This window comes from Helicoverpa armigera, chromosome 5 (genome assembly GCF_030705265.1).
Source record: "Helicoverpa armigera isolate CAAS_96S chromosome 5, ASM3070526v1, whole genome shotgun sequence".
NCBI classification, from domain to species: domain Eukaryota; kingdom Metazoa; phylum Arthropoda; class Insecta; order Lepidoptera; family Noctuidae; genus Helicoverpa; species Helicoverpa armigera.
The window spans coordinates 11,061,149-11,076,418 of record NC_087124.1 but is presented as its reverse complement, the minus strand read 5'-3'; the positions used below and the strand labels follow the sequence as shown (position 1 = coordinate 11,076,418).

The 15,270-nt window shown below is 38.8% G+C and overlaps 3 protein-coding genes across 3 annotated transcripts; 1 reads left to right on the top strand and 2 right to left on the bottom strand.

Moving 5' to 3' along the window:
• Window positions 1–714: 714 nt before the first annotated feature.
• Window positions 715–3,608, bottom strand: LOC126055085 (seminal metalloprotease 1-like). The gene is made up of 6 exons (XM_064034588.1): window positions 3,485–3,608; window positions 2,999–3,214; window positions 2,413–2,522; window positions 1,910–2,117; window positions 1,501–1,637; window positions 715–1,079 (listed from the first exon to the last, which is right to left on the bottom strand). The coding sequence occupies exons 1-6, from the start codon at window positions 3,600–3,602 to the stop codon at window positions 807–809; spliced, it is 1,062 nt and encodes a 353-aa protein (XP_063890658.1). The 5' UTR covers window positions 3,603–3,608; the 3' UTR covers window positions 715–806.
• A 1,329-nt stretch (window positions 3,609–4,937) lies between these two features.
• LOC135116896 (seminal metalloprotease 1-like) lies at window positions 4,938–7,200 on the top strand. The gene is made up of 6 exons (XM_064034591.1): window positions 4,938–5,097; window positions 5,382–5,597; window positions 5,995–6,104; window positions 6,185–6,395; window positions 6,641–6,777; window positions 6,871–7,200. The coding sequence occupies exons 1-6, from the start codon at window positions 4,980–4,982 to the stop codon at window positions 7,132–7,134; spliced, it is 1,056 nt and encodes a 351-aa protein (XP_063890661.1). The 5' UTR covers window positions 4,938–4,979; the 3' UTR covers window positions 7,135–7,200.
• Window positions 7,201–7,872: 672 nt separating this feature from the next.
• LOC110379051 (high choriolytic enzyme 2) lies at window positions 7,873–14,860 on the bottom strand. The gene is made up of 6 exons (XM_021338550.3): window positions 14,701–14,860; window positions 14,083–14,298; window positions 11,858–11,967; window positions 9,772–9,982; window positions 9,136–9,272; window positions 7,873–8,255 (listed from the first exon to the last, which is right to left on the bottom strand). Exons 1-6 carry the CDS (start codon window positions 14,816–14,818, stop codon window positions 7,977–7,979), a joined length of 1,071 nt encoding a protein of 356 aa, XP_021194225.3. The 5' UTR covers window positions 14,819–14,860; the 3' UTR covers window positions 7,873–7,976.
• Window positions 14,861–15,270: the final 410 nt, after the last annotated feature.

Sequence of the window (15,270 nt, the reverse complement as noted above, 5' to 3'; positions counted from 1 at the left end):
GTTTCATACCTACTGTGTCCTTGCACATACACATCAATGTATTTGTATGTAAGTTCACGTTCACATAATATGTGGAGATATATAATTAGTGTAAAACATTCGTCCGTAAGAAAAATCTCTTTTCTTCTAGTAATTTCTTGAAGCTAGTAAAATGGTTAACTTATGTAAACAAAAAATACTCAATACGTTAACTTTTGCTCTCTTTCGTTAATTCGATGAAACAAAACGACGCATTACATCGTTTTGTTATACCTATAGCAATTATGTTTTTGTTCAAATTACCAAGTGCATAAAAATATATTGATTTAGTTCGAAATATTAAGAGATTTTGTACGGAGCTCGTGTGATAACTTTGAATTAAAGAGGATTTGAATTAACGAGAGTCGACTGTATATCATTGGATAGGCCTTTTTTATCTAGAACAACATTTACTATGTCAGCTATGTTGAAATGTTTGTCCGTTCTGAGATACAAATAAAAAACTGTGCATATTTAAATAAAACTAAGAGGAGGAGGTAATCTATTGATAACATAAGTTTTCAAAGTAAAATCTAAGTACTACTAGATGGAAGTCTTGTAAGTACCACCTGCTGACCCCGGTAGTACCAACTGGATATTGGGCGTAATGATAAACCCCACCAATAGCAAAGTCAAATATATCGTTGGATAGGTCTATTACTAATTTTGTGGTTATTTATTTAAAATTAACAGACGTCAAATATTAAAGGAGTATAATTTTTATTTAAATACATTTCCAACATTATGCTTCATAATTTTGTCAATGAATACATTTCTACAGCCTGATTTTATTGGTCCAGACGCGCTTCCTCAACTACAGATACTTTTTCAGCTTCAACATCTTGAGGCGTATCAGCTGCGAGTACTTCTTCTTGTGGCAAATCTTCAACTACATATCCTTGCTTCATTTTCTCGAGTGCAGCATCATTTTCTCTTTTCTGGGAGAGTTCATCAGCATGGACGGGAGTTTCCCAAGCCCCGGGACAGTTGTAGTGCCTGTTGACCCTCAGCCAGTCCCACTCTGTCACGTAATCTACCTGACCCATGCGGCCGTAGTCGTTCTAGAAGATTAGAAAGATCTAGAATTATTTTGAGCACAGATAACTTCATGCATAAGTACCAAGTATAATATGGAGCGACTGCCAATCTGACTTCTGGATGACACGGTACTCGTCGGAAAGAATGGTCAGTTGTGGTAGTTACATTTCCTTCAGTTGCTTCAATCCGCTTGCTTATGTAACTGTGACATGGGCCAGACGACAAGCGCTCGTAGATCGGAGCCGGCTACCAGCTTTCTATCTGTGACTTTCACGCCTATATCCTGATAATTTAACATGCCTTGCAAAACACGGAGGAAATAATTCTAAGTTCAATGAAACAAAAACCAGACTGAAATCGGAAACAAACGACCTACTTTAGTTGGTATCATAAAGTATATAGTGTTAGGTTACCTAGTATAAAAACTAAAATTAACGTACTTACATAGATAGGCAACATTGTAGGTTTTCCGTTGGCGGTGTAACCGTATCTATCGTAGTGCATGGTGCTAGCGTACTCATAGGGTACATCCATGTTATCAACTGTGTCGGTGTCGAACTTTTCAAAATTGTAATGGCCATCTGCAAGAAGATCAGCATCGGTTATGTTAGGTAGTTCACATACAGTGACTTTTTTTTGGAGCCAGTTTGCCGTCGCATCTTGAGACTTTGACATCAGAGCAAAATTAACGATTGCCACACAGCGGGAACGCAGCCGCGAAAATATCATGCAGTTAGGAACATTCATTTTCTGCATTTGATTTCGCTTTGCTATGACCTCACCCGGCATCATTTTGGGCAAAGTTTACAGTTGAGTAAAAAATATTAATTTTAGAATATCAATGTTCAATCACCTGGTACCATGTTTTCCCACAGTATATGAACGTAGTTGTCCCTATCGTGGGTAGAATGGAGGTGCTCGAAGCCGATGATATGGAGCCACTCGTGGATGATGATGGCGTTGATGAAGCAGCCCTCGCCAGGGTTGGCTTTGCCAATGTTCATGGTGTGCCTGCCCATGTCATCCCAGTAACCCAGGGTAGCGTAACAGCCTGGTCTGCCCTGAAAAGGGTGAAAGTAGTAACGATTTAACAGGCGAAGGGATTAATATTACATGATTTAGGAATAGAATCTGCGATTAGACACGAGCCACATAAAATTACAATATTCAATATTCTGTAAATATTTCAAGCGTCTTTCTGCTGCAGTTTTCAATATCGAGCAAAAATACTACTTTAGTTATTTTATTCTAGTTTTTAATTACAGCAGCAAACGAAATACATCATCTCCATAGAAAGTCTAAATAATAGGGTCCCATTTGACCCTTTGGATACGTAGCCATAGAAAATAGACTTACAGTCACGAGAACGTAGTTGCGGTCGAAACGCGTTTTGCGTCGGAATCTGATGCAGGTATGCTCCTCGATCTCTGCCATCGAGGCGCGAATGGCTTGTACTTGGGCTTGAGCTGAAATACAGCAGAATAGTATTATTAGAAGAGAAGCATTATAAGCAGTCGGCCGACTGTTAGCTCGGTGGTTGTAATATTTTTTTTAGAATCGTAAATCATTATCGGCCGAATAAAGGTTTGTAGAGTAAAATGAAGATGAGAGAAGAGAGTAGCAATAGTGCGTTTGAAGTTAATGTTATGCTTTATTTTCAGCGACTCGATTTTAAAACATATTCTGACTGTCACACATTGCATCTCATTGTTGTGAACCGAAATACATAAATGCATTAAAACTAAACAGCTTTCGATTAGAATTTGAATACACTACGTAAATCATCTCATCCAACCTCAATCTATCTGTCTTCAATAGATTTTCAACCTTATCGTAATACTAGAAGGTTAATGTTCGATTGGTTAAACTTGACAGATTCAGGTAGCTCCTGCTGGCTTCTGTACATACATTGCATAATTACGATGTGTCATATTTTACTTACTGAATTCATTGTTGATCTCATAGACGACGGTATTGCGGGGCCACTTTTTGTTAGGCCAGATGAATGCGTTCCTGGCTCCAACTCCAGCATACTGCTGCATCAGAAGTTCAGCCTGCTTATCATTGAGGAGGATGTCACCCTGGAACTTGCCGCTGTTCTCCCATGGAGAAGCTTTGGGATTGAGGAGCATATGGGATTCGTATCGAAGTCCATCATCTAGAAGGTTTTATGGAAAAGTTTTAGCTTCTACTTCTAATTTAATTACTATAGATGAAAAAAGGTTTCTTGGAGGATCTAAATTTAATTAAATCTTATTTCCATTTTGTTAATCCTGTGATTGCTTTACTACTTTCTTACTAAACAAAATAGATCGGCACAACACATCCTCTTTTTTGTAGAGGAGAAAGCGATATGGTTTTGCTTATGTTCAACAAGGGACCAATGTGAACAAACAAAAATGACTCAAGATTCTGCATAATCACAAACCTGTCCTGCTCCTCTCCAAGTAAGCCCTGAACCCTTCAATGTCCTTCCTGGACCTGGTGACAGGAGGACCAGCCACCGCACACCCAACCAGCGACAACACCACTATAGCGGACCACATCTTGATTATTGAATTATGTCAATCATTTTCGGTTTATTTATAATGCTTTTATCTAATAATTAACTTATATCAGATATTCACATCTTCACTAGATAATGACTTAAAAAATAATGATGATAATTAAAGGAAGAACTCTTCGTTCGTATCATTCTTAGGATTCCTTCCTAGAAATGATTCAGACTTAAATGACAAATTCTAATGTGCGAATGTTTTTTGTTGCGATTTCACGATTAAATGGCTGAACTTTGGTATGGACCATAAGTGGCGAAAAAATACCAAACCTATAATCATCCAAATTGAGAATCTGAGAAACTGACTCCCAAAAAAGGAGGCTTTTTTTTAAAGTCAGTTCAAACTGTAATGGGACGCCAACCTGGAGGTGCATCACGACTACGGAGAGACCAAGATGAGAGCACGACCAGCTTTCAATTTTTTTCTAGGACCTGGGAATCTAATTTGAAACTCCCTGCACAGTTGCGCTTTACAACCACTACATAAGTAGTCAGGAAGTTTAAAACTATTTTATGTAAAAATAATATTTTTTTACCACAGATATTGTTTATCGGTATGTAGGTGTATCAATTTAAAAACCTATCTCAATAAACGATCAAAATTCACTACGAAAATTGAATAAAAATTGTGTAACAAATTGCTTTATCACAGATGGAAAACCCTCAACGAGGAAAACGGATTTTAGGAAGTCGAAATTTATCTACCTCTATACTAATATTATATAGTTGAAGAGAAGATAGAAATCTGATATACTGGTAGCCACCTGTGCTAGTACTTATCAGATATTGATCATGACGAATCAAACATAAAAAATACAAGCATCCGAATTGAGAACCTCCTCCTTTTTGGGAAGTTGGTTGGTATTTTTTTCGTATATTGTACTAGTAGACTATATATCCTGTCCACCAATAAAATGACTCTTTTTGTGTCGGAGGTATGCGTAGTTATGTTTTCCATTGAGGTTGTGTTGGATTTCGAAAAATATATCGCCTTACTCCATAATCTATCTTTACAGGTGGAATAAAAGCTGTAGCTGTGTCGAGAACCCCACTCACAGGTATATAACACATATTCAGCACATGGTGGCTCTTGGTCGACACAAACTTGCCATGACACAGCTCAGCCTTTTAATTGTAAAAGCGTACCGAACATATATGTATGTACACACACATTAAAATTGGTCACAAAGTCTGAATCATTTCTTAGAATTCTCATGATAATACGAACGAACTCTTCCCTAAACTATAATTACTTTTTCAATCATTATCTAGTCAAGATCTGAGTATCCGATATCAAGTTAATTATTAGATAAAAGCATTATAAATAACCTTAAAACGAGGATGATTGACACAATTCAATATTAAGATGTGGTCGGCTATAGTGGTGTTGTCGCTGGTTGGGTGTGCGGTGGCTGGTCCTCCTGTCACGAGGTCCAGGAAGGACATTGAAGGGTTCAGGGCTTACTTGGAGAGGAGCAGGACAGGTTCGTGTCTTATTCAGAATCTTAAGTCATTCCCTTGTTTGTTCACATTGGTCCCCTGTTGGTCATAAGCCTCGCCAAATATTATTGTCATATTCCCTAGCCGTATCGCTTTCTCCTCAACAAAAAAGAGAATATGTCTGATCTATTTTGTTTACGAGATAATAAAGTAGTTGAATAAAATGGAAACAACATATAATTTACATCCCCCTACGATACTTTCCTTCGTCTTCAGCCATTGAATTTGACCTAAGGAGTGTAAGATTAATTTTTCATATTCCTTTCAGATGATGGACTTCGCCTAGAGTCCCGTATGCTCGCCAACCCCAAAGCCTCCGCGTGGGAGAACAGCGGCAAGTTCCAGGGTGACATCCTCCTCAATGATAAGCAGGCTGAACTCCTGGAGAAGCAGTATGCTGGAGTAGCAGCCAGGAACGCGTACATCTGGCCCGACACCAAGTGGCCCGGCAATACTGTCGTCTATGACATCAACGATGAGTTCAGTAAGTAAAATATGACACTTACATCGTAGTTACGCAATGTATGTACAGAAGCCAGCAGAAGCTACCTGAATCTGTCAAGTTTAACCAATCGAACATTGAACCTTCCACTATTGTGAAAGGTTGAAAATCCACTGAAGACAGATAGGTTGATCCTTAGGCATGGTATGTATGTATAATGTAACCAAAACTTTAAAAAAATCAATGACTCTTTTTATCACTGTTGCGTGTTGACTTACATAATATGTAGGTTCAAATTGTAATTGACAGTGCTTTAATTTTCATCAACAATCGTCGACAATGCAATGGAATGTGCGACAGAGAAAATGCACTTGCTACTCTCATCTTTATTTATCTAATTTCAGAACTAATAATTAATTACTTTTCTTCAATATTTCAGCTCTCGCCCAAATAATCGCCATTCACTCGGCGATGTTAGAGATTGAGGAGCATACTTGCATCAGATTCCGTCGTAGAACAATTTTCGACCGACATTACGTCAGAGTGACTGTAAGTTTCTTTTACTTTACCTATTACTAGTTACTAGTGTTTACTGGTTTGCATTACTCTTTGTCCGTTCTCCTCTTCAGGGCAAACCTGACGGCTGCTACGCCTCCTTGGGCTACTGGAAGGACATCCCCGTCCACATCCTGAACTTGGGTAAAGCCGAACCCGGCGAGGGCTGCTTCATCAACTCCATCATCATCCACGAATGGTTCCATATCCTCGGTTTCCTGCACATGCATTCTACCTACAATAGGGACGACTACGTTCATTTACTGTGGGAAAACATGAAACCAGGTGAGGCTATTAAAAAACTAACCCAAGTAAAAATCTAGGATAACAACAATTTCTACTCAAATATACAATAACTAGCGTTCCTGTCTAAGTCAAAACTTTGGGCCCATTGAAAGTATTTAAAGCTTAAAAGTCTGACCACCAGTTTTACTAAGGACCGTCATGTTACCTAATGACTGTATAACGGTGAAACACAGTCACTGTATTAATGTAAAATAACCTTGCATAACCGATGACTTTCATTGCAGGTTATGAATTTGAATTCGAAAGGTTTGAGTCCGACGTGGCAGACAATTTGGACCTGCCCTATGAGTACGCCAGCGTCATGCACTACGACAGATTCGCGTTCTCCAAGAATGGAAGACCTACTATGTTGCCTATCCACGTAAGTTTTTGATTGTATTTCTGTACCAATTAAGGTATCTAAGGATCTTTTAATGGTATTTTTTTAATTCTGAACCTTTTCTTAATCTTCTAGACCGACTTCGGTCTCATGGGTCAGTTGGATTACGTAACCGGCTGGGACTGGCATAGGGTCAACAGGCACTACAACTGCCCCCATGCTTGGAGCGGTGAAGAGCACTCAGATGAAAGCTATGAGCATGAATACAAGGCTGAAGAGAACGCTGCACTCGAGGATGGCCAAGAAGATTTAGCTGAAGATTTGCCACAAGAGAAAGTAGTCGTTCCTGATACGCCCCAAGATTTTGAAGCTGAAAAAGTATCTGTAGTTGAAAACTAAATCAATCACTCTCAAGAAGAACAATATTAAAACCTTTATTAAAATAAAGTGATGCATAATAAATAATACTTTTGTTTTATTCTTAATAAGTTTTTAACCCGATCCTTTATTTAGAGACTACCCTGATTGATTTGCAAAAAAATAACCTAAATTATGAAAAATAGGCTTATAATGGGTCGAGAATACAATTTGCCGACAGTACATATACAACAATACCTCCTTAGTGCATCTGCGCTTTGTAGCCAGCAATCTGCAGGCAGTAGAAGCCAGAAAGAGTGAAAAATATACTGCATCCTGAAAATGATTCTCGAAATAAGTGTCAAATGCTTTCGAGCATATAGCTATAAAACTATGCATTAAGTTCTGATAAGTACATTAACCATATCAGGCTGAAAACAGGCTCTGGCGGCCGACTGGCGGCGGTGTAATCACCACACAGCACCATGTGGTATATTATATGCCTTGCTTCGAGATGGGTTTCAGCCAGTTTGGATCCAGCACGCTCATCAATCCGATATGGCCAAAAAATCAAATGCTTTCACATTCTTTATACTTTGGCTGTAAGGACGATATTCAAAATTCAATGGACCCTTGTATGTAAGTAAACCCTTAGGTAGGTACATGCTATGCCTATGTACCTCCTTATGCAATCCTTGTATATTACCTCTCTGTACGCCCTTATGTACTACTTCTTAGTACTGTATGTCATTCAGTTAAAAGGTCAAGAATAAAACAAGATATTTTTAAAACTGTTTATTTCAAGAAAGGTTTACAACATGTTAACGTTAAATAAAAAATAATATATTTAAAAAGACTTGACTTTTAGAAAGATTTAGAAATACTTAGTTTTCAACTACAGATACTTTTTCAGCTTCAAAATCTTGGGGCACATCAGCAGCCAGTACTTCTTCTTGTGGCAAATCTTCAACTACATCTCCTTGAGGCAGATCCTCGAGTGCAGCGTCCTCTTCAACCTTGTACTCATGCAGGTAGGTTCCCTTGGAGAGTTCGTCAGCATTGATTGGAGTGCTCCAGGCTCCGGGACAGTTGTAATGTCTGTTGACCCTCAGCCAGTCCCAGCCGGTCACGAATTGTAGCTGACCCATTTGATTGTTGTCGTTCTAGAAGTTAATGGAAAAATAAGAATTAGGTATAATGCACAGAAGTTCGTAGGGTAATGACACGGATTTAACTCTGCTGCTGTAGGCAGTAAAATGGATCGTTTTTTAGGGTTCCGTAGCCAAAATGGCAAAAACGGAACCCTTATAGTTTCGTCATGTCCGTCTGTCCGTCTGTCCGTCTGTCCGTCTGTCACAGCCGATTTACTCGGAAACTATAAGTACTACAGTGATGAAATTTGATGGGAATATGTGTTGTATGAACCGCTACAAAAATATGACACTAAATAGTAAAAAAAAGAATTGGGGGTGGGGCCCCCCATACATGTAACTGAGGGATGAAATTTTTTTTTTCGATGTACATACCCGTGTGGGGTATCAATGGAAAGGTCTTTTAAAATGATATAAAGTTTTCTAAAAAACATTTTTCTTAAAGTGAACGGTTTTTGAGATATCAGCTCTCAAAGTCGTAAAAAGTATGTCCCCCCCCTCTATTTTTATAACTACGGGGTATAAAATTCTAAAAAAAATAGAGGTGATGCATGCTAATTAACTCTTTCAACGATTTTTGGTTTGATCAAAGTATCTCTTATAGTTTTTGAGATAGGTTGATTTAACTGTAATTTACGGAACCCTTCGTGCACGAGTCTGACTCGCACTTGGCCGGTTTTTTCTAGCTTCTATGATGACTGATGTATCCATTCAGTCCTTTCACACGAACAAAAAGTTTGATATTCAAGGACTTGTGTAAATTGAAGCTGTTTTCGAAATGTAAAATAGTATTGTATTTCTTGAACCAATAAATTAAAAATCAAAATGTTTAGGCGTCATAAATATTGGCAATGAATGAGCAACCTGCTGTTACAGAGAGGATTTAACTTACGAAGATAGGCAGCATGGTAGGTTGTCCATTGCGACTGAACCCGAATCTATCGTAGTGCATGTTGCTGGCATACTCGTAGGGCAGACCCATGTTGTGCACGACATTGGTTCCGTACCTCTCAAAAGCGTACTCCATACCTGTGGAAGAGATCTCAGCATCATTTGTTACGTAGGGAGTGCCTATCTGACATCTACTACTGGTAATCTGTTTTTCTGGCTTGTAAACCCATACTTTCAAAGATGTATCAATGCCAGCTAACAGCTCTGATCCATGGACCTGTATGACTGTTACCTAGCCACAAGCGCTTACTTATTGTTTTTTGTTCATGTTCTTGTATGTAGTATTTACTATTTCCTCAAAAAAAATATTGCACAATTAGTCAAAGATATTCATCAAACAGATAATTTTAATCCTTTTAATTAAATCTTTACCTTCCACATGTTTCTGTGAACTGATAATGTCGTCTAACAACATCATGAATGGTTGAAGCATACTAGGGATATACGCAATTTATCATAAGTGAATTTCATTGAAAGACCAGGGCTTTTAAACTGAAAAAAACCGTTAGTTGTTCAATTATAAAAAGTTACGACTGTAATTTTCAAAACTTCTAGTTTTCCTCGACCATTAACTTACCTGGTATCATATTTTGCCACAGCAGACGAACGTAGGTGTCTCTGTTATGTGTAGAATGCATGTGCATGAAGCCGATGACATGAATCCATTCGTGGATGATGATAGTATGGGTGAAGCAGCCCTGGCCTGGGATGGCACGTGCTAAGTTCAGGGTGTGGACGCCCATGCTCGCCCAGTAGCCTACGTTGGCGTAGCAGCCGTCAGACCTTCCCTGGAAATGAAGGAAAAATAATTGTGGTACTTGAATATTTTGAAGAAGAAATAAACAAACGCGTATTTTTAAGAGGATCCGCGTGGTCTCACCGGGCTCAAAAATCAGTATCACGCTTAACTTTAAATTAATTTGCCATGTAGTATGGCCAGCCCCGGATCTTCAATTTTTATTAGGCGGGGCAAAATCTGAAAAATGCCGCCCCGCCTACCTACTTATGTTTATTTTCACCTTTATCATCTATATATCTAATATTAGCTATCAATATGTAGGCAGGCAGGGCCGTCTCTAGCTCATGTAGCTCCTGGGTGCACTCATCACTCAAGCGCCAACTATGTATTGAAGTACTTACAGTAGTTACAAGGAATATAAATAAGAACGTTCGAATGAAGTGCACTTTTTTGGTAGGTAAAGGACTTAAAAAATGTGTCCAAGTCATTGTAGGCTCAAACTGTGGGCCAGGTTTAAGTTATGAAAGTCGAGACAGATCAACGCAATCGTGAAAAGTAGCGCGAGCGAAGCGAGCGCGCTTTCAATTTTGGGGCACAAAAAGTTAATAAGTTTTAAAAAGCGCTGTAAATTAACAAGCAGTCGGACGGAAGCGCAAACTTTTTGTGGTTTTGAGGACTCCATAAAAAAATGTTTTGTACATTTGACTTATAAAAGGTGAGACAGCGTGAACTTGACTTAAGAAGTTCTTACGGGAATGTATATATAATATGTCGCGAGCGAAGCGAGCGCGAAATTTTTTGAGCCTACGACACAAAATTATCTGATCAAGTACACTGACAAGACTCACAAATTAAACTGGGAATTCTTCTTCTTCTACTTTCTCCTGCTCTGTTCCCAATTTTACTTGGGGTCGGCGCAATATGTAATTTTCTTCCATTTTCCCCTGTCACTCGTCATACTGACACTCACTCCCTTCCTATTCATATCATCTTTCAGGCAATCCATCCATCTTTTCTTAGGTCTTCCTCTTCTTTCCTTAGGAGAGGAAGACCTCTCCATCCATCTACATTCATACTTAGCACACACTTTGTTGCATGGGTATCATTCCTCCTCATTACATGTCCATACCACGAGTTACGTACAAATAAAAAGAAAACGTGATTAGAGACCGAGGCAATGACCGACGACCGAGTCAATAAAAATAATAAACAATCAGAAAAACAGGACATATATTGTCATTTAACCGCGAGCGTAGCGAGCGAGAATTTTTTCACTTAGTTGGAGGATTTTAAAAGTAAAAAATAATCAAAATGATCAATCAAACAAAGCGAAGGCGACTTTTTTAGGAACTTTGCTTGTCAGTATCGTGATACAATGTGGAACTTCCTTATCAAACGGGTGTAATTTCATTCAAAATTCCTGGTGGTGGGGCGTCCCGCGGCGCCCCTGAGACCGAGGCGCCCGGGTTATTCGCACACCTTGCACCATAGGTTAATATGGCGCTGTAGGTAACTATTACAGTAATCTGTAATGTAGGATTTAAAATAAAAATAAATATGCGATATTCCTGGCTCACAGATGATCGCAAATAATTTTTAATTAAATTTTAGTTTGCTAAAACTTCGCCTCGTGAATAATAAATGTTCGTGCAGTCATGCAGCATGTCTCACTCCGCGCTCAGGGTATCGGTCAAGTTGATATGGCCATGAAATTGCTGTACTTGTGCTATTTTTATTTAACCGTTAATTTTTCCGTGGTCAAAATTAGTTATCCATTGGTCTGTGAAGTGTGAGTTTTGCCGCCCCCTGAATTTGCCGCCCGGGGCACAGGCCCCGGCTTGCCCCCCCCTAGATCCGGGGCTGAGTATGGCTATTTTGTCATTCACAATATACTTGATAAACTAGACAAGTTAAATAAACTTACAGTAACCAAAACGTAGTTGCGGTCAGAAGCCGTTCTGCGACGGAACCTGATGCAAGTCCTTGCCGTGATCTCCCTCATCGCTGCGTAGATCGCGTTTATTTGGGCGGTTGCTGAAATAAACCAGAAAGGTACCTACTTTTAGTACACACAAGTAAATTCTGAGGTCAGTCCAAGTAAAGAGTTGTAGAAGAGTGTAACGTTTTAGAATTCTTGCCTTGTTTTTATTAAAAAATGAATGCAAGGCCGTGCATCGGAGAGCACGTAAATGTCGGTCCTGCGCCTAATCTCTCTCCGGTCGCGTCGGATTGCCGTGCCATCGGGCTATGAGAGTGAAGGAATAGTGAGTGCACCTGTGTCTGCGCAAATGCTGTGAATGCGCAAATATGGCCTGCGCAGTTGGCTACCCATATAACCATTTTTGCGAACATAACGTAACCGTTTCGACACTTAGTGTCGACACTGATCTATCTCGAAACATAATCTCGTCGACGTTCCGTGTTAGCGCCGTCGCTGCAACTAAAAATGGGGAAGATCTCGACACAATAAACAAGTAACATTTGGTTTCTAATTTACGTCGCCGTGTCGTAACATTGTTACCATATTTTAACCAGAGTTCGCACTAATCATTCAATCATTCATTCGTTCGATCAATTTCGTTGGCTCGTGCGTGAGTGACACGACGAAATAATACAAAATCCCAAAATGATGGTTGAAGTATGATAATGATAATGAAGTAAACAAAGTTTTAGTTTTCATTAATTAATATGGTTAATCATGCTCAAATCTTATTGGGAAAAAAAGTTTACTGTGTAATTTCTTTGAATATGTTGATATTTCCAACGCGCCACCGTAATATCATGTTTTAATAATTCTGGCGAAAGAAAAACTTTTGTTAAAATAAAATAAAAATATAAAATGATGCACATCGAGTGCTCAAAAGCTTCCCTTTAAATACAATATCAAATATTTTAATCCTAATACAAATTATTTTAGCAAGATTTACTCATAAAATTGCTAAATAATGAACTATGAAAAAACATTTTTGATGTTTGTTATGAAAAATATGCTCGTCGCAACTAGTCACAAAGTTACGATAATGTGTCGACATGTTACGGTAACTTGTTACAAAATTACTAGATTTTTAAGATGGTTTCTCTTAACATTTGGTTACAGTGTTTTCCAAAGTTTTTATCAAGATGCCTTTTTGCATTGTTCTAACCAAAGAAGGCACATCAGAATTAATATCGCTTGTACCGAGTACTTGGGTTAAAGACGAAGACGTCTTGGTTTGGCCGAGAAAAAGAAAAAACAGCGATTTGGAGCTCGAAAGTTGAAACTTTGGCACTAGGGACTATACCAATAAGCTCCTCGGTACGAAATTCCGTACTGTTTTCCTGTAAATGGCCTAGAAAAGAATAAGTTTTGAGTTCAATAAAATGGGTATCCGTCAATTCGCCCTACCAACAATGCAACATCATGAAAAAAATATTATTATAATAAAAAAACCTACATGTACTCGTACGAGTACAATATTTTGGGGCGTACTTATTTCTTTAACTCTTCTGTAAAAAGTTGAAGTCCATCGGAATTTACGTAAGGTTTTTGGTTGTTTACTCATTTAAAATTTCATTAAATGGTTGATAACGGCAGAAAACATAGACAGTTTGAGAATAACTGGCTCTCGTCATGTTTTTATATATGCAAGTTAGTGTCAAAGTGTTCTGGAACTTCGACTACACCATGTTACTACCCAATTACAACACAATTGTGTCAACATTGCACACTGGTTACAAACCAAACGCAAAGTTTATAAAATGTGTGGTTACCAATTAAGCTGTAAAGTATCGACACAGCGACCACACAAAGTTACTGAATCTAGTTTCCGTCACATTTTTACTGAACCGTTACAACACATAAAAGCTAATCCCTACACAGTCACGTTGTGTCGTACCTGTTACGAAACTGTTGCGACTTGTTACATCTTTATCATATCTGCGACCAAAAATGGCTCTATGGGTAATCTCCTTACATGAGAACAGCCGCCGTAACCGACAATCGGCTAGGAGGAATCAGTGTAATATTACAGAGGGAATAAATAAGGTATACATAATAGATAACAAGAAGAAATGTGACGTCTAAAGTAAACTGGGGTCATTCCCACAGTGCCCACAATGCAAGATCCGCCATTGCAATGATAAGTAGTAGAGAAATCAGTTTCAACTTACTGAACTCATTGTTAAACTCATAGACGATGGTGTTTGATGGCCACCTGGTGTTGGGCCAGATGTACGCGTTCCTGCCTCCAACTCCAGCATACTCCTGCATCAGGAGATCAGCCTGCTCATCATTGAGGAGTATGTCACCCTGGAACTTGCCACTGTTCTCCCACGCGGAGGCTTTGGGGCTGACGAGCATACGTGACTCTAGGCGCAGTCCATCATCTGGAAGGTATTTGATACTAAAAGCAGGTTATCTATTTGATCTTTTAAGAGTATTGTATGAATTATATTTTTGACAATGAAACCATTGGCAGTCACAGTAGATAATAATCTTTGGTAGAAGTTCTCACAGCTTGGCTATCTTTATGCACTCGGCATTAGCCCAACATTTAATGGTTTGTCTGTCCGAATTGCTACGTAAGTACCTTAAAACTAAGTAAACATAGGCACAGATGACTATACAAAATCTCAGGTACTAGGGTACCTCGGTCGGTCGGTCCTTTCAATGGTAGGTAGCCCATTTATAGAGGAAGGCTATTGGCTATTTTAATCTTGGTAAGGGGAAGCAGTTTCCCTTGGAACATGGGGCCACTCAATGAAAAATAGTTCTGAATAATGACAAACCTGTCCTGCTCCTCTCCAAGTAAGCCCTGAACCCTTCAATGTCCTTCCTGGACCTGGTGACAGGAGGACCAGCCACCGCACACCCAACTAGCGACAATACCACTATAGCGTACCACATCTTGATATGGAGCCATGCCAATCTTCCAAGGTTTATTTATAATGTTTTGTGTGGTTTATCATAATTAGTACTTTTGTATCGGATACTGAGATCTAGATATTTAATCAAAAGTAGGTAGGTACCTAATTATTTGGGAGGGGCTTATGTACTTAATTGTTTTTGTGTTATGGTACAGATTATTATTGGTTAAGTGAGTGATAGAAGTTACCTAAATCCGCCTGATAAGTACGAGGTTCTTCCTGGATATCCGAGTCCCCAAATTCCTCCACAATTTTATCATAAACAAAGTTATCCAAGAAAATATTTTAAACTATAGTACCCACTCTCCTCCACAAGCTCAACAATGGAAAGGAATAATTTATTTCCAAAAAAAAATCGATCCATTTATTCCCAAAATCCATAGGTATACCTAATTCAAGTTGCTACTGGTGAAGATGGATCAGAAGAAAAAA

Excerpts from the sequence above, each read along its gene's own strand:
- LOC126055085 (XM_064034588.1), bottom strand. The coding sequence starts at position 3,602 with ATGTGGTCCGCTATAGTGGTGTTGTCGCTGGTTGGGTGTGCGGTGGCT. Across the intron at positions 3,215-3,484 it reads CTTGGAGAGGAGCAGGACAG|ATGATGGACTTCGATACGAA; the intron begins GTTTGTGATTAT and ends AAAACCTTCTAG. Across the intron at positions 2,118-2,412 it reads GCAACTACGTTCTCGTGACT|GGCAGACCAGGCTGTTACGC; the intron begins GTAAGTCTATTT and ends CACCCTTTTCAG.
- LOC135116896 (XM_064034591.1), top strand. The coding sequence starts at position 4,980 with ATGTGGTCGGCTATAGTGGTGTTGTCGCTGGTTGGGTGTGCGGTGGCT. Across the intron at positions 6,396-6,640 it reads GTGGGAAAACATGAAACCAG|GTTATGAATTTGAATTCGAA; the intron begins GTGAGGCTATTA and ends CTTTCATTGCAG. Across the intron at positions 6,778-6,870 it reads CTACTATGTTGCCTATCCAC|ACCGACTTCGGTCTCATGGG; the intron begins GTAAGTTTTTGA and ends TTAATCTTCTAG.
- LOC110379051 (XM_021338550.3), bottom strand. The coding sequence starts at position 14,818 with ATGTGGTACGCTATAGTGGTATTGTCGCTAGTTGGGTGTGCGGTGGCT. Across the intron at positions 14,299-14,700 it reads CTTGGAGAGGAGCAGGACAG|ATGATGGACTGCGCCTAGAG; the intron begins GTTTGTCATTAT and ends AATACCTTCCAG. Across the intron at positions 9,983-11,857 it reads GCAACTACGTTTTGGTTACT|GGAAGGTCTGACGGCTGCTA; the intron begins GTAAGTTTATTT and ends CTTCATTTCCAG.